Source organism: Microtus pennsylvanicus, chromosome 22 (assembly GCF_037038515.1).
Source record: "Microtus pennsylvanicus isolate mMicPen1 chromosome 22, mMicPen1.hap1, whole genome shotgun sequence".
NCBI lineage: Eukaryota > Metazoa > Chordata > Mammalia > Rodentia > Cricetidae > Microtus > Microtus pennsylvanicus.
Window position 1 is genome coordinate 8933225 of NC_134600.1, and position 25157 is coordinate 8958381.

The 25157-nt window shown below is 48.7% G+C and overlaps 1 protein-coding gene across 3 annotated transcripts in view; it reads right to left on the reverse strand.

Annotated features, from left to right (window-relative positions):
• Myo1b (myosin IB) overlaps nt 1–25157 on the reverse strand; it is a 154587-nt gene that overhangs the window by 94963 nt on the left and 34467 nt on the right. For all 3 annotated transcript variants that reach the window (XM_075955915.1, XM_075955914.1, XM_075955913.1), the window contains exon 3: nt 11868–11983. In XM_075955915.1, coding sequence (XP_075812030.1) covers nt 11868–11983 — 116 coding nt within the window. The remainder of the gene's footprint in view (nt 1–11867; nt 11984–25157) is intronic.

The following is a 25157-nucleotide window of genomic DNA, read 5'->3' on the forward strand; positions in this document are numbered from 1 at the left end:
TGATATCCAAAGACAGGATCTTCATATGCAAATCAGATATAACCTCTGTAGAAGTCAGTGTATTTGGCACCAAATGCTGCCCCTCCTGAATGATATCCTGATCCATCACCAATGGCAACTAGAGGTTTTGTCATAAAACATAAACGAACTAACATCTGCTTACACTTAAGTTATTTCCACAGTAAGTCACTCATCACTCATTCATTAAAATATTACATACATGTATACATATTTGAGCACATTCGACAAATCTGAAAACTTTTTCCAGTTAGTGATGGAGTTGAAAGGCGGCGAGTCTTTCCAGACACCAAAGCTTATAACTGTGTATCCAAACCCTACTCCTATTGCTTTTGGGTCACCTTCGCCGTCCTTCCGTCCTCCCGATGACTCGAGCAGATTGGTTTTTTTGAATGTTTTAATAGAATTTAAAACTAGTTCTTCATAGAGCCATCAAGTCAACCCAAATAGCTTTTCCTAACACCCTGGCTAATTGTACCCTAGCCCAAAGTGGTGTTCTCCATTTACATTCTATACAGCTAATTGTTAAGCTACGGCTGCCGCCTCTTTAGAGAATTCCTTAAGACCCAAGGCAGGTAGCATTTCCCAAGTCTCCGGACACACTACTTTTGGGGGCCTCCCAACGCATTCCTTTTCTCTAAACACTTGCGATTGGCTGTCTGTGGTCACAAGTTTCCCCATATATGGATCCAACCAATCACAAACAGGAAGGATTTGGAAGAAAAATCACTGAGGAGGAACACACTTTCTTTCCTGTATCCTCCCAGTCTTACAAAGTAACAATGGCTTGTATCACATGCATGCTATACTAAGTTTTATAAATAATCGAGAGATGATTTAAAATGGAGGTGAGGTGGGGTTATGAGCTCACACTACCTGTCCTTCTTAAACAGACCTGAGCCTTGGCAGATTTGAATTATCTTCAGAGTTCTGGAGCCACGATCCCATAGATATACGCTGTAGTTACATGACAGAAGCCAACAGCCACATCTCACCCCGGTTTGTCAGGAAGATCCTTGAAGCCAAATACACATCTTCTACACAAACGCCTACCTAATAATAAACACCCAAATGTACTCATTCCTCTGTAAGTTTTAGGAGGCGGTTACACCGTGTCAGGCATTGTGGTAGTTGCTATAGACACACGGATATGCGGAACAAATTTCCCTAGCTCCTGTGGAAATGGCACTCCAGCACAGAAGACCAGCGGTAAAGAAATAAGCAAATGAGCACACAGTGACCTGACAGGGTATAACAAACCGAAGAAAAGGAGGATGACCACACAACGAGAATGGGCGTCGGGCACTGCGATCGTAGGCGGACAACGGAAACGTGCCCTGGCCAAAGCGAGAGCAAACCAGTCACTGAGGTGGGGAAGGGCAACGTGACAAGCATGGAGGCCAGTGCACTGGAGGAAGGGGCTGAGAAATAGGAAAGGCAGTCAGGCAGCAGGCCAGCACCTGGGAAGACATGCAGAGGTCTAAGCAGCAAACAGAAACACCTGAAGAGCAGTTAGCTCTTCGCCCTAACATGTGAAGGCATGTTAGGGGGACACCAGAGCAGGATCAGGAGGCCAGCAGGGTACTGGTGGGGAGGGGGTGGATGGATCGGGGAGACCTGGTGATAAACTGGGCATAAGGGCAGAAAACAGGCAAGAAAGGTTTGGGCTGTGAGAAATGAAAGGGTGGGGCTGGCACCACCCACAGCCAGGAAGAGGGAAGGGAGCGGGGCCATCCCAAGTCTGGGCTAAAACATGCTCACGTGTGCGGTGCCTGTGAGACCTTGGGAGACACCAAAGGGCTGCGTGTGGGGGTCCAGCTGGAGAGATACAGGGCACGCTGCAGGCATTCGGAGCCGCGGCTTATCTACGCGGCCGTCTGCCAGAAGAAGTCCCACAGCCAAGAACGGTTCCGAAAAGAAGACGACATCCCGAGGAGTCTTGGAGGTAGCAGTGAGAAGTTGGGGAAACAGGAATGTTCATGCCAGGAATCTAAACTACTAAGGTCTGCAGGAAGGAGTTTATCACGCTGCCAGAGACAAGGCAAGACTGGTCACTGGCTCTGACAACATGGAGAAGGCCGCTGATCTTCAACCAACTAGTTTAGTGCCGGAAGAGTGTGCGGCCAAGTCTGAGGACCCGAGTTCAAACCTCGAAACCTGCCTGGGTAGTAGAGGGACTGCCCCCAAGCCATCCTCTGACATCAACATGTGTGTCGTGTGTGTGTGTGTGTGTGTGTGTGTGTGTGTGTGTGTGTGTGTGTGTGTGGTGTGTGTGTACAAACAAATGCATGTAATATTTTTTGTAAATTAAAAAAAAACCCTATTTCAGAGAAACAAAAAAATTCAGAGTGAATTCACTTAAAAGAGAGAAACCCAGGGTCAATATTCTTAGTCTTGTAATAAAAGAAAGCAAAGAAATGGTGAATAACTGGGAAGCGTGGTGAAGAAAAGCCCTCTGACACACACACGCTGACAGTGGAGGGAAGCGGGGGAGCGTGCAGCTGAGAGCGGAGTGATGGAGAGAAGCCCTTCAGGACCTGACTGTGGGAACCCGTGAGGTGTCACCTAAGGAGGGAGCTGAGAGACCCAAGGCTTCCGAGGACAGAACTGTTGAACCCCTTTCAAGTGGAAGCTGGCTCGTTCCGGTTTCTAGAACACTCTTAGGCCCTCCAGAAATTGTCCCAACTGCAGGAATCCAGCCGTCAAATACTTGAGGCCAGCTTTCTCAGGCTTCTTGTGACAGACACATGCAACGCAACGCGGTCCTTGCCTCGGGTCCCCAGCATTCCTAAAACCTTTGCAACCTCCTTATTCACACAAGGGCCTCTTACCTGGGGTTTTGCATGACTCACAGTGGGTCTTCTGGTAATTACAAGCCGGAATGTCCAGCAGGAAGACTCAGCCTGCAGCTGACAATGAAAACCTGGGTCCATCTCACCATCTCAGAGAAAGGTGGGGATTCTAGAACTCAGGTCAAAAAACCTGAACAATGAGATGGCCAGGGGCATAGACGGGGCTCTAGCAGCAAGGCACAGAGGTATGGTGACAGCAGCGTGCCAGGAGGGAGGGCACAGGCTCTGGCCTGGACCACTACGCCCCACGGGGTCTTCCAGCTGGTGTTTATACGCATCCTTTTGAATAAATCAGTTAATGTTAAGTGTTAGAAAATTCTCAAAAGAGAAAGAGGCAAGGTAGCCGCGGGAATCCCTAAATGTGTGGCTACTGAAAAAAGGAAGCGTGGCCCAGCAGACGCCCCATTTACAGAGGGCACCTGACGCGGGACTTTGCTGGATACTCTGTGACCTATAAGGTCTATGCTATTTCTGAGGCGTTGGGTGCACGAACGGACTGGATCGTCAGGCACACAGTGTTACAGAGACCCTAAGAGCGTTGGGAGAAATCACACACTCTGCTGTTAGAAATGGTACTGACTCCACATCCGTGTTAGATATGAGAATCCCACGGGGACCAAGGACACAGTAACCATCTGAACACTGTAAGCGGAATAGCAGAACAAGACAACAGACTCCGTCCTTTCTTAACCAACAGTCTCAAATGAAAGACGGGCGGGCGCACAACCACCTCCGGCTCCCTCAACAGTAAATACCTCAAGGGCTGACCGGTCCCAACTCCTGTCAACTAAACACCATTCACAAGTAGATCTGCACCGCTGTAAACACAGAAGGTTCTAGCCGCACGTGGTACTTGGTACCTAGCAGGCATTCAAATAACACACTGAATGACGGCATTCGCACGCTCCCTCTGACTGGAGAATGCCTCTCTGACCCGGAACTCTATTCTATGCGCATAGAACAAGCTCATTCTTCAAGAGCCCATTGGCCCGTCTTCCAAAATCCCAACAGCTCGTGACATTACTGCTATACTCAAATATTTGAGCCCTCTGTAACGACGCTAACGAAACCGGAAGAACCAGGGTGCATGCACCCTGCTTCCTGTGGCCTTCCATTGCCTTCTCTGGTTATTACTGACGTATAGTGTCTCCTCTACCGACCGGGCAGCCTTCCAGACAAACTCTTCTTCACGTCCACAGAAGCTTGCACAGACTAGGGATGCTGAATCGTGTTTATTGGGAGAATGTTCGAGTCCTTCTACTGAATGACTTTGGATTCCTCACAAGCTGCAGGAAGGCATACCTCACTGGCAGGAAGGCATACCTTGAAACTTTGAGCAGGAACAAGGCCCCCTCTTGGGCTAGCATACGGGAGCCTGCTCCCCACTTCCCTTCACATGGGTTTCAGCCCCAGCGAGCTGCTCAGCTCTTAGGCCCAGGCAGTCTCAACTCTTAGGTCTCCCAAGTGCAGACTCCAAAGACCCTTGGCTCACCGCTCACCTCCCACAAATGGATCAGGACCAGTGCTGTCCAGCCCCCATCCTGGCAAATTCCAACAAAGTGCCAGCCACAGACTCCAGCAAGGATTCTTCTCACAACAACATAGACACAGGTATGGCCCCCTCCCCTCCTCGCTAAACACACACCCTTAAGGCAAGGCCTGGGTGACAGGGGCAGAGGCCCGGGCCACTCAGGTAACAAAAGGGCTTTTTCTCAGATCACAGAGCCCATCAGAAACCAGCAGGAAATGGTAGGCTTGGCTGAGAACTAAGCTTTTCCGTTGAGACTGATTGGATCGCTGTGAGCCCTCTAGGCTGGTGTGAACATCGGAATATATGCTCAGCTTTACAAACATCCTTCTTGAGATAAAGTCTTCCAAATCCCAGATGAGCATTGACAAGAAACAATACAACTTTTTAACAGACAACTACAATTAGGATCAGGAGTCTGAGACTTCCTGGATGTCTTAGAAACAGTTTCTACTGCCAAACAGATTCTGACATCACTACGATTTTTATGCCAACGTATTTGGCTGGCATCCCGCTCACTTTTCCATTTCTGTTTAAGAAGCTTCAGAATCTGAAAGAGTAGCAATCAGCTGGGGCCTCCCTCTACCCACAGAACAGACTCAAGAGGGACGGCTTTGAAAGTAGCTCCAGGCAGGCAGGACAGCGGGACAGCTTAGCAACCCTGAGGACCTGAATTCAACCCCTGGGACCCACATGGTAGAAGGAGAGATCTGCCTGCCTGCAAGGTGTTCTCTGGCTACCATGCACACGCCAAAATAAAATAAATAACTGTAATTTTAAAACCTAAGTAGCCTTCGAAAGAGGCAGACACCAGGAAAGGTTTGAGATTCCAAGGAAAGAGTTCCGACTTGTAGAGTACTTTCTGAGGCAGAGAATGCCTCAGGCCAGGAGACACGCCTCATTACAGACCCGTGGTCACAGCTCTGGTAGCAGCTGACTTTTGACCCAGGGCCACTGCACCGCATTAAAAAAAAAAGGCACAGATCCCTCTGAGGCAAACTTTCCTAATCTTCGGTTGTTCAAAACCAAACAAGTGTCTTCAAAGATGGGCGGCAAACATGGTGTCTGCCTTCTGCTGACTGCCAGAGCGGTCCCGTGTAAATGTAAAAGGAGGGTTTTTGCCATCTTAAAATGGGGCTGTGACGGTGAGACATTGATCCGAAGGGTCTGAAGTGGAACGCTCTGGCTCTGTTTCCTTCTCGCACGAGTTATGCGCGTGTGCACGTGGGCCACGGAAACAGCCCCTCCGTCCAGAACCGGCCATCTCTGGCTTTACACAGTTCCAAAGACTGTGACCCCAGCCCCGTGGTGAGACTGCCACTGAAAACCACCACGTTCTCCCTTCCCTAAGGTCTTATTTCTTCCTCTTTCCCTCCTCCTAAAGGCTGATGTGCAAGATCTCAGCCTCTGAGTACATTCGGTCAAAAATGCCATCTCCCCAATGAAAACCAGAGTTTTGTTTTGCCGGCCGCTGCCTCCCAACACCTACAAGAGAGCCTGGAGCACAGCGAGTGCTTATTAAATATTGACTCGGGGAATGAAGAACATTTGTAAAGCGGTAAGTAGGCCGTGTGAGAGACGGGAAAGGAAAACGTCTCCCCGCATACAGTTTATTAGAAGGCACCAGAACAGCCCAAGTTTCCATGGCTCTAAAGAAAAAATGAGAGGAGCAATACAGTGACTTCAGCAAGGCCCCCTCCCCAACAAACACACACACAAGCACTCCTTAGGAAAAGCTGTCGCCACACCCCTGGTCCAACCATCACAAAGAGACACCACCGGGTCTACCGGTCTCCTGCAGAGAATCCCTAACCTAGGCTCTGAGTGTCCAACTTCGTCATTTCCACAGTCTTGAGATAGGATCAGAATGTTCTAGATAACATTCACCTGGCTCACCTGGAGTGTAATGGAAACCAGGCCAACCGAGGGCTCGGGACCCACAGGCATCTACGTCACTCGACAGGCATGCAGTCCTAAACACTCAGCTTGGTGCAAACAAGGGGGTCAAAGGTTCCAGAGACGTATCTGTACGGCTAACATCAGTCCCAGGCAAACTCCCCCCAACTTCCGCATTTTCAGATGAGAGTAGTAAGAACACCTTCAAAGTCTTAACTCATCTTTCTAAATTTTCAAAGTTTCCATTACAAAAAACGGTGAGCCGGCTGACTTCAAATAGTGCTGGCAAATCTTACTGTAATGTCAGCAACACACTTTATCCCAAGCCAAGAAGGCCATCGCTGTGGAAATCATCCCTTTGTACACTGTGAAGATGTGTCTGATCGGTTTAGTAAAGAAGCAGACCGGCCAATAACTGGACAGGATAAGGTTAGGCAGGAGAACCAGAGACTAAGAATGCTGGGAGGGAGAAGGGCGGAGTCACGAAAGTCCTGGGAGAAACGAGGAGACAGGAAGTGCTGAAAGAAGGTACCACTGCACAGCAGAGGGTAGATAAGAAGCATGGGTTTTAAAGAGTTAGCTAGTAAGAAGCCTGAGCTACTGGCCAAGCATTTATAATTAATCCTAACTCTCGATGTTGATTATTTGGGACCTGGAGGGTGGGAAAGAAAAGTGCCCTACAGGATGTTTCTGCTCTATCCTGAGCTGTGCCCATCAGAGAGCTTCTGGCAGGCACATGAGCCACTCTGGCTTTTAGCGGTGGGGCCCCTCCATGGACAGCATGAACAAAGAGAACCAGCTAGAGAAACCTAGGGTCAGAGGGCACTATAAAATATATACTCATATTGTAGCGAAAATGAAAAATCCCCATCACAGCACATGGCATCTGAATAAATCCCTCGATAACGTTATGAAGAATTGTTTTCGATGATGTCTCTATTGTGAGATCCAGCGAAATGGAAAAATTATTTAACATTGCTTTTGCTTCCTAGTTATTCAGCGCTTCAAGAAAGGGCAGTGTGAGCTACAGAGGTGAGCAGGATCAACGTCCTAATTTACAGAAGTTTCTAATTTAAAAGGATGGCACTGGGCGCAGGAGAGATGGCTCCGCAGTGAAGAGCACTGTCTTCTCTTCAGAGGACCTGGGTTCAAGTCCCAGCAGCCACATGGCAGCTCACAACCACCTCTAAATCCAGTACTGGGAGATCAAGCACACTCTTCTGAACTCTAAAGGCACCAGGTATGCATATGATACACACACACATACACGTAGATGAGACATGAACGTGTAAAGATAAATAAACAAATCTAAAAGAAAAAAAAAAGATGAGACTAGACACAATTAATCAGAGAGGAAGGAAGAAATCCGTAAGGTCCCATGGGCAATCCTGAGGCAGGCTCCCTCGGGATCTGCCCATAAAGCAGAGTTTAACAATCTACAGAACGCACAGGTAAGAGACATGGAGAGGAGGTAGGAACAGCCTTCAGTGGTCGGTTCCAGGAGGACGAGCAGGATTTGAGGCTAGAGGAGACAGACAACAGACAACCTTGAAGACCAGGCCAAAGAATCTCTCTAGTCAAAGGACGTGCAGGAGCTCCTGCAGGCTTCCCAAGAGAAGACAACACAGCCTGATTACAACAGAGCTTCTGACGGTGGCTGATAAACAGTTATCAACAGGAGCGAGACCAAACAGCTACGGCCAAAAGTCCAGTTGGGTCTGGCAACTAAATCCCTGTGGGCGCTGGGAGGAGCTGAGAAGTCCAACCCTTTCCCCCTCTTCTCATCCTCCTCACTCTTTCCCATGTTTGAAGTTCGAGATCTGAGGTGGTTCTCTGGGGAATCCAGCTCCTGAGCTGTCTGAAATGGACCAAGTCCTCCTTGGGATGCCTTTGAAAAACTCTTTATTATCAAAGAATTTTAAGATCACATCAGAAAGGAACCTTACGCCTTCCTGAAGATGCCACCCGAGGACCCCAGGCTCAAAGGTGTGGCTTTAACATAAGTGGTTCCTCCCTGCCAGGGAGGTGAATGTTGAAGGGGCCAAACACGCCCTCAGTACAGCAGACACTCTTTTCAGAGAGACTTTATGGTAGGAAACCATCCTATTTTATCTACGTATGTATTTCCATTACCTGTACCTCATACACTTACGTGGATGTAAATATTCTGACTGAAATTTAAAGAAAGGATAAATCTGAGAGACTTTCAAAGACAAGAATTGTAAGAAAACACTTTTAGTAGACTATCAGTGAGCTCCAGTTCTAAATGTTAACTTTCATTTCTCTTTTAACTTTATTATGGTGATATATGTGTTTATGATGGGGGGGGCATGCCGGAGCAGGTGTGTGGAGGTCAAAGGAGTCAGGTTTCCCTTCTACCTTATGTGGACTGTGGGTACTAGGGTGCTGCTAAGCCATCCGGCTGGCCCAAACCAAATTCTTTTTTTTTTTTTTTTTTTTGGTTTTTTGAGACAGGGTTTCTCTATGGTTTTGGAGCCTGTCCTGGAACTAGCTCTTGTAGACTAGGCTGGTCTCGAACTCACAGAGATCCGCCTGCCTCTGCCTCCCAAGTGCTGGGATTAAAGGCATGCACCACCACCGCCCGGCCCAAACCAAATTCTTGAAAGAATTATAGTTAAGGTGCATCCAAATCCAAAGTCATATTATCACCCTGTGTCACAACACTGTGATCTGAGCATGCTGGTCTGGGTTGTAGGACGAAGTCTGTTTGAAGACACTGTCAAAAACTGCCATTGTCAGGGAATAATGCAAGAAGATACACACACTCAAGGGAGTGGGAAATGTCCCAGCACGGAGGAGGAGGAGGAGAAAGTATGTAGAAACGAGCAAGAGACGTGGTTGGCAAAATGTCTCCCATCTTATTACTCTGTCATGGCTAGTGGCAGCCACGGCCCTTTTAGGGTAGTGCCAGCAACGGTCGCTCTCAAGACGCACCAGCTGGCACACTCAGAATCGTTACCAGTAAAGCCAAGGGCTACGGTCCACGGCACGAAGTTCAGGCAGGAATGAAAAGCGTTTGCAAGCACACGTTTATTGCAGCGTGAGCTAAACTTCAGTGGGTGTTAGCACAGCCCAGAGGCCCTCGGGAAGCCAGGCTCCTGAAGTCGGGCTTTTCCCAGTATGTTTTCCGAGTAAGTCTATGGGAGACTCTGGCGTTGACTCCAAACACCATACGTTGAGCGTGACTTCAAGATCTAAGACTTAACCTAGGCATCAAATACAATATTTCATTGCAAGGGAGCTAGAGGAATGATTTTATAAAAGCAATTTCAATTTTTAATTTTTCTTAAGGCACAGTGAGACTAGACCACTGGCAAAACTAAGAAAACAGGATAATAAAAATCTAGTAAACTGTCAAAATATAGATGGCTCAGTACTTTTGTTTTTGTTTTGTTGGTTTTCTAAGACAGGGTCTGTCTGTAGCTTTGGAGCCTGTCCTGGAACTAGCTCTTGTAGAGAAAGTTGGCCTTGAACTCAAAGATCCGCCAACCGCTGCCTCCCGAGTGCTGGGATTGAAGACGTGCGCCGCCACCACCGCCTGGCGACTGCCCAATTTTTAATAACTATTTTCATATAATTAAATATTTAGTTCCAAAGAACCCCGCATGTCCCTGTGAGCTGAATCGCTGAAAAAAAATCAAAATATACGTAGATAATGAGATAGATAGACAAACACAGATTATTTCACTAGATATAAATATGTACACATATCCACATATATCCTTAATTATGAGAGCTCATTTTTCATCTAATCAGAAAAGGGCAGCTGATATTTAACCACAAACGAAGCACAACTAAGGGTTTGGCTATGGTTCTTCCGCTTCAGTGCCGAGCTTCTTGTCCTGGCGCTACTGTCTGTGCGCGGACAGTTCTAGGGATCGGGGACTGTTGTGTGCCACCGCTGTAGGACAGACAGTGTCCCTGTCCTCCAGTGACCAGCAGAGCCCTCCCACCTGTGCGTGTGGCAATCAAAACTGTCTTTGGACAACATCAATTGCTCAGTCACCCAAACCATGTCTGGATGTAGACACCGCTGAGCATCTGAACCACAGAAGTCCAGCTTAACCATTTCAAAAGCCATACAGGGGCTGGAGAGATGGCTCAGCGGTTAAGAGCACTGGCTGCTCTTCCAAAGGTCTGGAGTTCAATTCCCAGCAACCACATGGTGGCTCACAACCATCGGTAATGAGATTTGGCGCCCTCTTCTGGCGTGCGGGCATACATGGAGGCAGAATGTTGTATACATAATAAATAAATCTTTAAAAAAAAAAATCAAAAGCCATACAGCCACCGCCGCCACCCCAATATCCCAATGACAGATCAATCTTTTCCTCGGCCAAGATGTTTTCTAAATGTTTTCACATCGGTGTTTCTGCTTACAGGCAGTGAACGCGGAACAAGCGTCTTCATTGATGCGCATCTCATGGCATACTGGGGTTGTTTTCAACGAAGCGTTTGTTTAATGAGAGGATAAGACTGCTAAAAGCTAACGGTAATGACAGCAACAATCGCAGCCCAACCTTGTGGAGCCCTTGACGGTTCTCCAGGCATCTTTGCAGACATCGGTCCTAGCGCAGCGCCCAGCAACAGTTCTCAGACATCTTTAGTCTACACGCAACGGCTTACCACCTAAGAGTCTTCTATGGGACCTACCAACGCCCCTCTGCAAGTCACCACGAGTTACTTACTGCAATTGAAAACAGTAAGAACTCTGGTAAAGCACTCACAAACCCACAAGGAGGGACAGGAAATGCTTCTGCTCAGGCAAAAACCAGAGAATCCCGGGGATCTTGAGTCATTACACAACTTGGCCCAAACAGGATCTTTCTCTTTTCCTTTTAACTCGGCAGCGGACTTGAGAAGGTAAAAAGCAAACAGACTCCTTTCTGGTATAAGCGAGTAGAACGTAACCGGAGAGATAAGAAGGTTTTAGTTTTGCTTACGATTTCGCCTTATAATTTATTTATTTTTGCCTTTTCAGACATTTTTACATGAGCAATTAAAAAAAAAAATCTAGTAATCCAAGTCTGTTGTTGATCCATCAAACAAACAAAGACTTTCGTTTGGTCATGCAGACTAGAAAACGAATCTAGTAAGAAAAATAAGGCAGCCCGCTCCACACATCTGAAGAGCAATGTCCTTGGAAGCCAGACAGCGGCAGTGCTGTTGGGTTTCTCTCTGTAGCCCAGGCTGCCCTGGAACTCACTCTGTAGCCCAGGCTGGCCTCAAACTCACAGAGATCTGCCTGCCTCTGTCTCCTGAGTACTAACTGGGGTTACGCCAGGCTGTGGGCGTCTTACAATGTGTACCTCTGTTTTGTGCACAAAACTAAGCAGCAGCTGCTGCTCCCAGACTTCGCTGCAGAAATATTTTACACTTAAGTATTCTGCCTTATTTTTTGAGGCACTAACTATAAATTTCTACATTCTTTCCAGTGAGCTAAAAACCACAACTAAAAACAAAACCACTTTCCCCTGATTCCAGGAGACAGCTGCATGCATGTGTCAATCACGCACTAGAGGGGAAGGGCCGCCTTTGCCGGCCGTACTCACATGTGAGGGCTCAGCTCGTAGAAGTTTCTGTTTCTGTAATCCTCCACTTTCTCAGGCGAATAAATGGGCAAGGACCGGTAGGGGTTCACGGATATAACCACACTTCCAATGTATGTCTGTAAAACAGAAGAAGAAGACAATAATAGGCTAACAGCAAACGGGACACATCCAAACACCTCAAACTTCAGCGTGATGCGCTTGAATCCCTCACCACGATTTTACACACTTCAAGAGCACTGTGTCTCTCTGAAGACAGGCGGCCAATAATGCATGTTCGTTTTGCTCATACATGGAGAGCACAAGTTTGTAGACTGGAAATACGTTTTCAGATAAATCTTGACATAACTTAACGACTCTGTACAGGAGTTCTCCAAAGTTCCGTCACGCTGGCCGAGTTCCCGTCACTGATGCTCACTGTAAGCAAGCAGTTACTGCTAGTGTCTCCTCGCTCACCTTTAGCCTTCTAAGTGAGCAGGAGCATCAGCCGTCCAATTCCCCAGCCCCGCCCACACCGAGGGTAAGGGCTTCCCTTGGGCACGGCCTCTCTATAGCCTGCCATCTAGAGCAGTACAGACCACAGGCAATTCAGTATTAGGTCCACAGCTAGGTAGCCCTTGGAAATATACACGTCACAGAATTCCATGCTACCATACACTTGGGTAGTGGCATTTACAAGTGCTTTCTGATGCAACATGCATTTAATACGGAATTGACACCGAATGGCCAATTTAAATGGACGTCCTAAGGGGTCCACGCTGTATTTCAACGGACATTAACTAACCCCTAGCTGCCAACTAGAACTTCTTCCTTTGGGCTTCACCCTTCCGTTGCTGGCAGCCCCGGGAAGACTGGCTCGGTCCCTTTTGTGCAGGGCCTAGCACAACACAGTGGGTGACAAAGGCTGCTTGCAGGTAAACTCGTCTTGGCAGCTCTGGTTTTCCTTAGTTTCAACATCATGAAGACGGAAGAGAAAGAGCTCTCCTGAACGGGCGAATGAGGGGTTTAAAACGAAAACCTGCCTATCTAACACATAGTTACGTCAGATGTGAGAGCGTGGCCGCTGGCCGTGGCTTTAGCATTTGCTGAATAAATGATGAGCCCTCCTCGCAATGGGAAGTGCTTGTGCCTTTATCCTTTGGCAAAATAAAAATAAAATTTAAGCGTACAGATTTTGTCAGCAGAGAAACCAACCCCTGGGCTGGCTCTTCACGATGGCTAAGCGGTGATAACCATCTGCCACGGTGGCATTCTTGCAGAGAGAACAAATTCTGCTGCCTGGGTTCCGCCATCAAAATCCCCCACTAATGACACACACACATGCGCAAGTTACTTTTTATTCGTAACTTTTTCTGCACAGTGAAGAAGCTGTGCTTCTGCGCCGAGCTGGGTCGCCGTCGTGAAGAACAGGACCTGCCACTGAGGTTGCTTAGTCTCTTTAACTGAAGAACTGGCTCACACCAGCTCCAGTGAGCGCTAAAGTGGACGCTACTGCCCGTTATCCTCGGGTTGACGTGCGACGCCAAAGTCACTGTATACAGCGGCCACTGTTTTAGTAAGCCTGTAGGCCATGTGTTGCCAGGGAACAAAGTCTTAAAGGATACCCACTCCCCTCGGTTTCCTGCCCTACTGTGGGCGCTGCTTGCAAATACGGCCAGAAAACCGTCTTTCACCTGTACACACACCCGCCATGGGATGAGCGGAGTGTTTCAAAGGCGGGTGTGTGTGTGTGTGTGTGTGTGTGTGTGTGTGTGTATTTTCCACGTCTCTGAATCCGGACTTGGACCAATGAGACACTAGCAAATGCGACCCAGGCAGAGAGATTGGAAAGCCACGCGGGACTGGTACGTGCCTATACCTGTGCTCTTGATATAACGAGCTTGATCCATCCACAGAGAAGTATGGGTGGGGAGGAGGGACAATGTGTTCTGCCCTATAGCCAGTATTAAATAGGACGTGAGTGAGCCAGTCCACACCATTAACCCCACTGAGGCCACCAGATACTTGAAGTTACGGGAGTCCTCCCAGGTGAGGCCAGCAGAAGGGACACAAAGCTGAAGTCAGACTAAATTTCTACTCCAGAGAGCTGTCACCCAAGAAGACTGTCACTTCAGCCATTTCTGAAACCAGTCTGCCACGACACACCAATAACTGACATTCCCGCATCCCTGAATAAACCAGAAAAGGGGCCAAGCAGGACAAGACGCACTCACCGAAGCGATCATTAGAGCTGCTGCACTCCCGGTGTTAACAGACTTAGTGGGATCTGACCTGTACCCCCAAGAGGCCAATTAAACAGCAAGCAATAGTGAAAAGGAGAAAAAGGGACTGGGGGGGGGGGGAGTGTGGGAAACACACTCACTGGTGCACACGCATGCACACGCACCCATACACGCACATGCGCGGATGCATGCACGCTCACGCATGCGTGTGCACACACACTCTCACGCACACACCCAGTGTCCTTCTGTGGGGGTCTTCATTTATTATGTAATAGAAGACAGTCCAGGTGAGGGAGCAGCCCAGCCCACACCACTATTTGGGCTTCCAGCTCCCCTGCAGAGCTGTCTGACAAGTTCTTAGGGCACTGTGAAGTCTCCTTCCAGGAAACAAGTTCTTCCCTCCTTCTGAAACCAAGCTTCAGCCTTCTCCTCCCAGCATGGGACTCCTGGAGATATTCCAATTTCTTGGGGACAGTTGTTTTCACGGTCAAACAAAAGCTCACCTGCGTCCCTCTAGAAAAACCTCATCCCCGCCAGGCTGGTTACACCCACTCCCCTTCATGTCTGCATCCTAAGCCTTGAACCCCTAAGGTTTGCCTTCAACCACGACAGCTGTCCTGATGCTGCCGGGCTCCTTCCTCCAAGGTTCTACAAGCCAAGGCTTCAAAATCCCCGTGGTAGCAGCAGGGATAATTAAATATTCAGTCACAAGCCCCTTCCTCGGAAACACAGAAAGTAGTCCTGGAAGCAGCTGATTGGCTGGGGGAAGAGGGGGGACTGACATTCAGCTCTGGGTTTGGGCTTTCCAAACTCATGCAGGATAAAGCTTAGCTCTTCAGGGGGCAGGGGAGCGATGGGGCAGCTCATATCTACACCAGTGAACATCTGAACTTCAATGCTATCACTGCCCTTTTCTTATAACATCGAACTCTCAAAAGAAGCTCACTGTCCAGTAGCCGCTTCCTCCATCTCCCTGCTCATTGTCCGCATCCTCCCAACCGCAGCGCCGTCCGCCATTGGTGCCAACCTCCCATCAACGAGGCAATGAAAAGCTCCTCTCCTGTCTGTCACAGCCCTGTGCGACCAGCCTTCAACATCTAGGTCGGTGAAGGACAAGAGGAGAGGAAAAGTGACACAGAGGGAGGGAGGGGCAGAGGGAAGGCTGGACCCCTGTCAATCACCAGGCTTCGCTCCCACTTCTCCGGGGCAGACGTTAAATGTCACTGAATGTGCAAACATTCCTGAGTCAAAACCAGCCCCAGCTGCGTGTTTTCAATGCTTCTGGCACTTCCACCACGTGCCTTGCAAATAGCAAACACAACCTGAGGGTTCCCCTTGTGCCTGCAGCAAAACTGAAGTTTTCCGGGAGGACAGTCCCTGTCAGCCTTCCCTCTGCGGTGGTTCAGAGTCCGGGAGAAGAGCCTCTGTAGCCAGAGTTTGCGGCAGGCCACGTGTGCTGTTCCCAGAAGAGCCCTGGCAAAGCTCACTCCTCAGAGACCATCTCAGTGACCTGGGGAGGCACCAGCCACCCACAAGCTCTTAAAGAGATCTCGCAGGAACTCTGGCGCTACAGGCAGGGATGGATTTAGCGGAGGTCTCGGGGCTGGGGTCGTGACTCGGCTGTTACACAGAGGTCAGAAGATTCCAGCAGGGCCACGTAGCATTGATAATAACATAATACACGCTGTCTACAGAACGCCCATGCGCCTGTTGTGGGCTTGGTGCTTGGATATATAATTTCATTTGATCCTCAGATCTTCAAGGGAGAATCAATAATCGTCCCCCTGTATATCCACATGAGGAAACTGGGAAAAGCTAAAAAAATGTGCCTCGCTTTACACAAAACTGAAGACTTACCAGAAAACTTGGAGCTGCAGTTTACAGAACATTCCAAATGGATTTCAGATATAAGCTGCGGGAGATGATGGAGAGGCTGAGCTGAGGGCATAGATGCTGCAGTGTGGGTTCAAATGTGAGCACGTTCATCATCCAACCCCTTTGCCACACAGCAGCTCTGACTTCAGAGATGTTCCTGTGCTAGCTGCCTTGAAACTCAGGACTCTACAGTCTAGTTCCCTTCCCTCCTCCCTCCCCGTCCCTCCTTCCTTCCCTCTCCATCCCCGCTTCCCTCTCCATCCTCTCTTCCTGTCCCTCCTTCCTTCCCATCCCTCCTCCCTTCCCCATTCCTCCTGCCTTCCCCATCCCTCTCCATCTTCCCTTCCCACCCTTCCTCCCTTCCCTCTCCACCCTCCCTTCCCTCTTCCATCCTCCCTTCCCTCTCCATCCTCCCTTCCCATCCCTCCTCCCTTCCTCTCCATTCTCCCTTCCAGTCCTCCTCCCTTCCCCACCACTTCTCCCTTCCCACCCCTCCTCCCTTTCCTATTCCTCCTCCCTTCCCTCTCTATCCTCCCTTCCCACCCCTCCTCCCTTTCCTATTCCCCCTCTCTTCCCTCTCTATCCTCCCTTCCCTCTCCATCCTCCCTTCCCTCTCCATCCTCCTTTCCTTCTGCTGTGTAGCCCAGGCTAGCCTTGAACTCCAGTTCTTTATGTAGTCCAGGCTTGCCTTAAACTCATGGTTTTCAAGCTGCCTTAGACCCTCTAAGGCTGGGATTTAGGCTTATACCACAAGAGCAGTTAGCTTTCAAATGTTGTCTTCTGGATAGAAGACTCATCTCGATACAGACAATGAGGGGATTTTATATTTAATATAATGTTCAAACAAAATTGGCCCTTAATAAATGTGTTGCTCATTATCAACAGTCAATTAAATCAGTTTGTTTATACTGTTCTGTGATGGACCTGAGTCCTGGCTTTGAACAACTTCTGCTTCAGAGGTGAAAGAAGCGTGGCTCAGAGGGTTCCTACATTGTCCCTGACAGCTTCTGAAGCCACTTCAGATTAGAAAGAAAGGCAGCCTTCGGGTTACAAGAAAAACATTTTCATCTCCACAGAAAAGATTAATCATAATAATCATCTCAACATCAGAGATACCCGTCAGGAAACTGTCAATTAACAGACAAAGCTTACTTGACTATCTGGAGCGTTATTTACTCTAAAGAGGCTTCAGCCCATCACAGAACTGCATAGACAAACTGAGTCTTCTCGACAGAAAAACGGTAGTTCAGAGCTAACTGCTCTTGTGGTACAAGCATGCGTGCCAGCCTTGGAAGGTCTAAGGCAGATTGAAAACCACAAGTGTGAGGCAAGTCTGGACTATATAAAGAACTGGAGTTCAAGGTTAGCCAGGGCTACACAGCAAAACACAAAGAGGAGGGACGGGAAAGGGAGGATGGGGAGGGAAGGGAGGAGGGAGAGGGAAGGGACGAGGGATAGGAAGGGAGGATGGAGAGGGAAGGGAGGATGGCAAGGGAAGGGAGGAGGGATAGGAAGGGAGGAGGGATATAAAGGGAGGAGGGAAGGGAAGAGGAATGAGGAAGGGAGGATGGGAGAGGGAAGGAAGAATGGGGAGGGAAGGGAGGAGAGATAGGGAAGGGAGGATGGAGAGGGAGGGGAGGAGGGACGGGAAGGAGGGAGGGAAGGGAACTAGACTGTAGAGTCCTGAGTTTCAAGGCAGCTAGCACAGGAACATCTCTGAAGTCAGAGCTGCTGTGTGGCAAAGGGGTTGGATGATGAACGTGCTCACATTTGAACCCACACCCGCAGCATCTATGCCCTCAGCTCAGCCTCTCCATCATCTCCCGCTGCTTATATCTGAAATCCATTTGGAATGTTCTGTAAACTGCAGCTCCAAGTTTTCTGGTAAGTCTTCAGTTTTGTGTAAAGCGAGGCACATTTTTACATTGTCCCTGTCCTGGTTTCCTCATGTGTATACACAGGAAGACTATTACTAATTCCCCCTTGAAGATGTGAGTGCCAAGTGAGATTACGTATCAAAGCACTAAGCCCACAGCAAACATTCCACAAACAGTCCCCATTATGGTGGTATAAATTCCACAGGGCTCTACTAGGAATCTGCTGGCCACTGTATAACAGCCAAGCCAGGACTCCAACCCCTAGACCTCAGCCAAATTCACCCAGCCCTATAACGCCAAAATCATGAAGACGTTCACAAAATGGTCTTTATATACGGGAACTGGCCAAATTACCATACAGCCCATGAGATAGTCGTAAGGAAGCTAACGCTAAGATGACGCCACAGAGCACGTCCTTGGAATCCTCAGAACAAGAGCAACTCGGGTCATAGGAGGAAGCCACTCTCCTCTTAGGTCTTGGATTCTGGGAATTTGATCACAAGACACAAACTATCATGCGTCACCCTGCTATTAAATGGACATCTGTGTGACTTCCCCAATTCTCCTGAAGAGATCCTTTGTCTCTGGGGTTTTATTAGAAGACACACTGTGGTCTAGCAAATGTTCTGGTTGCTTCTTACACCATTTCAAAGTGTGCAAAATGGTGTTAAGTCAAAATTCTAAATGTGAGGACAAGAACAGATCTCAATACCTCTCTGGTACAAAAACGCAATCTAGTGTATGTATTAACAGCGCCACTCTTGGAAACATGGTTGTGTGTGTGTGTGTGTTGCTTATATGTATTAGGTATCACACACACAAACAAACACAACACTAATTATACCCTATTTTTCAAGTATAGAACTTGGATTCGCAGGCTGAAATAATGTAGCCGAAGCGGTACATGTACATCAAGGCCCTTGCCAACTGGCCTGCACACATCCAGTATGCCCACAGTCCCATAAACACCTGTCACAAAGAAGAAAATTAGGACGCGAGAGACCGGTTATGTGCCCGTGCTAGCTTCTTTTTCTACCACATCTGTCAGTCAGTTTCAAAGACTTCCACGAAGCCTGCTTCCCCAGGGTGCTCACGATTCCTGACGGCATCTCCATGGCCACAAAGCCTGCTTCCCCGGGGTGCTCACATCCCTCATGACATGGCCATGGCCGCGAAGTCTACTTCTGCAGGGCGCTCACAATCCCTCTTGACATCGCCACCACAAAACCCACTTCCTCAGGACCCACACTCTAGGACCCAGCCATGACAAGGTCAATAGAGGCCTGAGTCTCAACAGTTTACCCTAAGGCAATACCTGGTTCCAAGAAAGACCACAAACTGAGACCACCCAGGCACCACCCAGGAACAGACCATCCAAAGGTAATTCCTAACGTCCCAAACATTGTAGATAGGATCCCCTGTCAGCACACACCCATCATCTTTCACCAGGATACCCCTAGACAAATGTCAGCCAATCAGGGGTCCTGAATCTTAGAAATCCCTCACCCTAGCCTCTGCTATTATAAGAACCCAACCAGAACTGAGCTGGGGCTCTCCGATTGTGCCAATATGAATACGCTGGACTCTGGGAGAATCCAGAGAGTCCGAGTTCTAGTCCAAACTTGAATAAGAATAAAGGCTCTTTGCTGCTTTTACATACAGGACTCGGTCTCTTAGTTGTTCTTTTTTTTTTGGGGGGGGGGGGCAACGACGACACTCGGTGGTCTGGGCATAACACGCACGATCCTCATGGCATCACCACGCCACATCTGGCTTGTTGTTTTGATTTTTCCAGTATTTTTCAATCTGAAAAAAGAACTCATCTCCGTTGATTACTTTATCTGGTGCCTTAAATCACTGGCCTCAGACCAGACATCCACAAATACGCCAAGAGGCCAGCAAACTGTGGGTGCAGATGACATCTAGGCCTGCTGGTCTAGCCTAAGACATTCCTACCTCACCAACTATAATCTTTCAGCCCTGACCCGTCAGTCAATTTCAGACCGTAAATTAAAGAACTATATAAGAATTCCCTGCCACGCTTAAATACCAGCTAAAAATACCACCCCAGGCTGCCTTTAATTTAGCAGGACAAGGCAATGCTGCCATGTCATCGCCGAGACAAACTCGGAAAGGAGGGAGGAACTGTCCAAATATATATATATTGTTTTCCGGATCCAGTAAAACCCTTCACTAGGGTACAGGGTGACCCTGAGTTGTTCGGCTCCCTGTTTGCCACAAGTCCTGAAAATAGCGTGAGATGGTTACCTGGAAACGGAAATAGAGCAAAAATGAAGTCTGTGCAATGAAGGCAAAAACGAGAGCGAGGTAGGAAAGAGAGTGGGAAAGAGTGTGTCCCCTAAATCCGCATGCTAGAAGCTTCACCCCAGATGTGAGAGTCAAGTCGGGGGGCACCATTAAGAGGTGGGGCACCACCCTCCGAAGAGATTAATGTAGCTCTCATAGGATGTAACTTCCTGGAGAGGGTTGCTATAAAAAGTATCACCAGGCCCTGTAATCCCTCCCTGCTCCTTCCTGTCCCACCATGAGATCAGCTCCAGGCCCTAGAGAGTCCTCCTCCTTCTCCTCCTCCCTGTCCCACCATGGGATCAGCTCCAGGCCCTAGAGAGTCCTCCTCCTCCTCCTCCTCCCTGTCCCACCATGGGATCAGCTCCAGGCCCTAGAGTCCTGCTCCTCCTCCTCCCTGTCCCACCATGGGATCAGCTCCAGGTCCCAGAGTTCTGCTCTTCCTCCTCCTCCTCCCTGTCCCACCATGGGATCAGCTCCAGGTCCCAGAGTTCTGCTCTTCCTCCTCCTCCTCCCTGTCCCACCATGGGATCAGCTCCAGGCCCTAGAGAGTCCTCCTCCTCCTCCTCCCTGTCCCACCATGGGATCAGCTCCAGGCCCTAGAGAGTCCTCCTCCTTCTCCTCCTCCCTGTCCCACCATGGGATCAGCTCCAGGTCCCAGAGTTCTGCTCTTCCTCCTCCTCCTCCCTGTCCCACCATGGGATCAGCTCTGAATTTGCCATCACACCTTTCTCCACCTTGTCACAGTCAGGAACCCTCACTAGGACAACAATACCATGCTGTCTGAACCATCAGCCACCAGAATCATTTGTCAAAAACATCTTAATCAAAAAAGAAAAAACAAACAGTATTCAGTTACAGCAAAAGAAAATGGAATCAAAACAAACAAACAAAAAAAAAATAATTCTGGACACAGCCACTCCACCTACAATATACTCCACTCCTAGTTCATGGCAGTCTCCAGAGTAGGAACTCAGGAAGATAAGCACCAAAGTATCCACTTCACGGATGAAAGGACTCGATTCCTGATATTGGCTCCTGGGAGTCACTACGATTCCAAAGTTCGTTCTGTCTGCTCGAAGCCCAGATCTTTCCCAAGATGCCACGCTGTGTGTTACCTCCCATCTATTCTAGGGTCAAGTTCAAAAGACAAAATAACTTCTCTTTAAAGATTAAAATCACCATTAACATCCATCCGCCCTGTAGACGAAGGAGGAGATTGGTGTGTAACTGAACGGGGCCCCATGAGCCCAAAGCCAAGCGGCTTCTTCTACTTGGTGCTCATAAGGAGGACCATGAGGAGCTGTCAATCACTTGCTGTCCACTTCATATGATAAATGTTCTTTCCTGGAGATCTTCTAGGCTCGGCTTTGGGTTTTGGCTTTTGGTTGCAGGGGCGTGGAGGGGGGAGCCACTTGATTATCATCTTGGTTGATTGTCTTTGCTTTGGCTTATGAGGACAATGCCATGATAACCTATGGCTGAGAACCCGCCCCGTGTCCAATAAGTTCACGTCACTGTACACTGAGTGCTCGCTCAACACAAGGCTAAAACACAGATTGTGACTTCACCTAGGTCACTTTGAGGCCGCCGAATTCCAAAACTTTTACAAATTTCAGTATCACATGAAACTACTTTTCACACTAAACAGGCTTTCCTAGTAGTGAGGTCATTTGATGTTGGTGAAAAATCAACTGCAGGTCATTAGCACACGAACACTCTGGCATTAGATTTCCTGGCTATAAACCCCAGCTCCATCTCATACCCACTGTGGGACCATGGAACAGATGCTAAGTCTGAGCTAAAACATAAAGGACTTAAAGTTTTCCAGGAGTTTACGGACTTTCCCTGGGTCTCACGGACAAAAGTAGCAGGGCCAGGCCTGGAGTTAGGTCTTTGCTCCGGGGTGTCCAGCAAACCGCTTCTAACAGAGGCCTTTTCTTCTGATGGCCTCATAGCCTCAAATCTAACTCCAGGTGTGGCTGTGACCACAACACTTGAGCTAAATGCTTATAAATATCACATAGAAATTTCAAGAATACCTGCTCTTGGAATAACTGCCTGAGACTGGCAGATAACACACACACACACACACACACTGCAGCAGCGTGGGAGAGATTTGCCAGGTACGCAGGTTTTATGAAAGTTTGCACAGGTTAAGAACCAACACATTATTATCAAAGCCGGCTGTCCTCATAAAATGTGCAAGAGACAGGTTGTCCTCGCAAATCAGACACAACAACCCCCTGTGCCTTATCACCGAGAGCCACAGCTTTATCTAACCTCCTGACCGGTCTCCACTCTGAACTCCCAACAGCACAAACAATCTGCTCTCTGCCTTTTCTAGGAGCCAGCCACTCCCACACACGGCAGTGCAAGCATCTCCTGAGAACAGCTCTGGGTCCTCCTCCTCCCTTCCCCGTTTAGTCTAGGCAGAAGGAGAAGGGGCACTGAAGATTAATCCCGCCCCCCTGGAACCTCAAAAAAAGAATGCATGTTTCCAGCTCTAGGAGAGAAACAATATCCTTCCTTACATGAACAGTTTACAAGACTCTGAACCAATGCTTCTGGAAACCTGGCACAAGATAACTAAATACATTTTCATGTTACATGGCTCGATGCTGCTTGAAATGTTTTTTCAAAAGCATATGACTTTTATAAAAAAAAATATTAAAGGCTTTTAAAAAAAGGTATGTTGAAATTACAAAAACCAAAAGGACAGTTAGGTAATAAGAACAACATGAAGCTGGACTTTGGTGCTGGCTCTGAGCTCTGCTAACAAATCAAAGGTCCAAATGTCAGATTTTCATTCAGTCCAGCCTGGAAATACCCTGAGCTAAGCCACTCACACCCAAGGGAGCACTCCTGATGCACACACAAGGGGAGCACTCCTGATGCACACACACAGAGAGCATTCCTAATGCACACACAAGGGGAGCATTCCTAATGCACACACACAGAGACCATTCCTGACGCACACACACAGGGAGCACTCCTTATGCACACAATAAGCACTCCTGATGCACACACACGGGGAGCACTCCTGATGCACACACAATAAGCACTCCTGATGCACACACACGGGGAGCACTCCTGATGCACACACACGGGGAGCACTCCTGATGCACACACAGGGAGCACTTCTGATGCACACACACAGAGAGCACTCCTGATGCACACAGGGAGCACTCCTGATGCACACACACGGGGAGCACTCCTGATGCACACACAGGGAGCACTCCTGATGCACACAGGGAGCACTCCTGATGCACAAAGAGCACTCCTGATGCACACACAGGGAGCACTCCTGATGCACACACAGGGAGCACTCCTGATGCACAAAGAGCACTCCTGATGCACACAGGGAGCACTCCTGACACACACAGGGAGCACTCCTGATGCACACACAGGGAGTACTGATACACACAGGGAGCACTCCTGACACACACAGGGAGCACTCCTGATGCACACACAGGAAGCACTCCTGATACACACAGGGAGCACTCCTGATGCACACACAGGGAGCACTCCTGATACACATAGGGAGCACTCCTGACACACACAGGGAGCACTCCTGATGCACACAGGGAGCACTCCTGATGCACACAGGGAGCACTCCTGATGCACACAGGGAGCACTCCTGATGCACACACAGGAAGCACTCCTGATACACACAGGGAGCACTCCTGATGCACACACAGGGAGCACTCCTGATACACACAGGGAGCACTCCTGACACACACACAGTGAGCACTCCTGACACACACAGGGAGCACTCCTGATGCACACACAGGGAGCACTCCTGATGCACACACAGGGAGCACTCCTGATACACACATAGGAAGCACTCCTAATGCACACACACAGAGCACCATGATGCACACAAACAGTGAACACTCCTGATACACACACATACACAGGAAGCACTCCTGACGCACATACACTATGAGGGTGAGAAACTCAATTTTTTTTGTAACAAAAAGAGAGAAATCATTTATGGCACACATAAGTATGTTAGCACCACACAACATGAACCGTCCTGTGTCTAAATGAAAAGTGCTTGGGAAATCTCAAGATATACAAACGTAAGCCAGTATAATTTTTTGCAATATTTCTGTAAAATAACCAAACATCCAGTACAAAAGCATGGGATCGCATCCCAAAAAGCGAAGACAATTTGTACTAGATTTTCGAAGCTCTCACTTCTACAAGTGCAATTAGTTTAACACGAGATCTTGAAACTGGACTAATTCAGACCTGTTTATGCAGACCTGACAATTCAGACAGAAAACAAACTAAATTTAGTGCTGGATGCTCAAAACACTTCTGTCAGCAGACAGACACCTTGGCTCTCTACCTTCCAAATCTGCCCTCCTGGTTCTTACTTAAATTGCCGGTCTCCTCTTCCTGGACAGGACCACAGTCCTGACCAGCCACCCTAAAAACAGAACCGTCTGACCTCAGGTCTGCCTCTCCCTCCATCACAATAAAGCCCACGTGAAACCTGCCCCTGCTGCAAGCTTGCCCAGGGTGGGGGTGGGGAGGCCGGAAGGGCTGACAAAGGGCAGAAGGAACAGAGACCAGCAGAGCTTGGGAATGTCACAACTAGCATTTCCCAGCCACTGACCCCACACTGAGCCTGGGAGACAGGCAAGGCCTGCAGCTGGTCCCAGCTTGAACTGCACTCTGCCAAGAGAGAATAACAGCAAGCAGCCCCTGACCCTGCATGCTTCGAACCCCCGCCAATCCAATTCTTCCCTCATCTCCTCTTACCTGTTCCTCTCCTGTCTCCACCACACAAGTCCAAAGCCCTCGCTGGGAAGCACAGCTGGACCAGTCCCCAACACTGTTGCTACTGGGGGTCACAGACATGAACTAGCATGTTGGTACTTAAACAAGAGCGTTAACACTCTTCAGATGATACTACTGCAGCATTGCAAGGAGTGTGGTACATCAAAATCAACCCACAGCTGACAGACGAAACCTGAGCTACTCTGGAAGCGAGGCTGGTG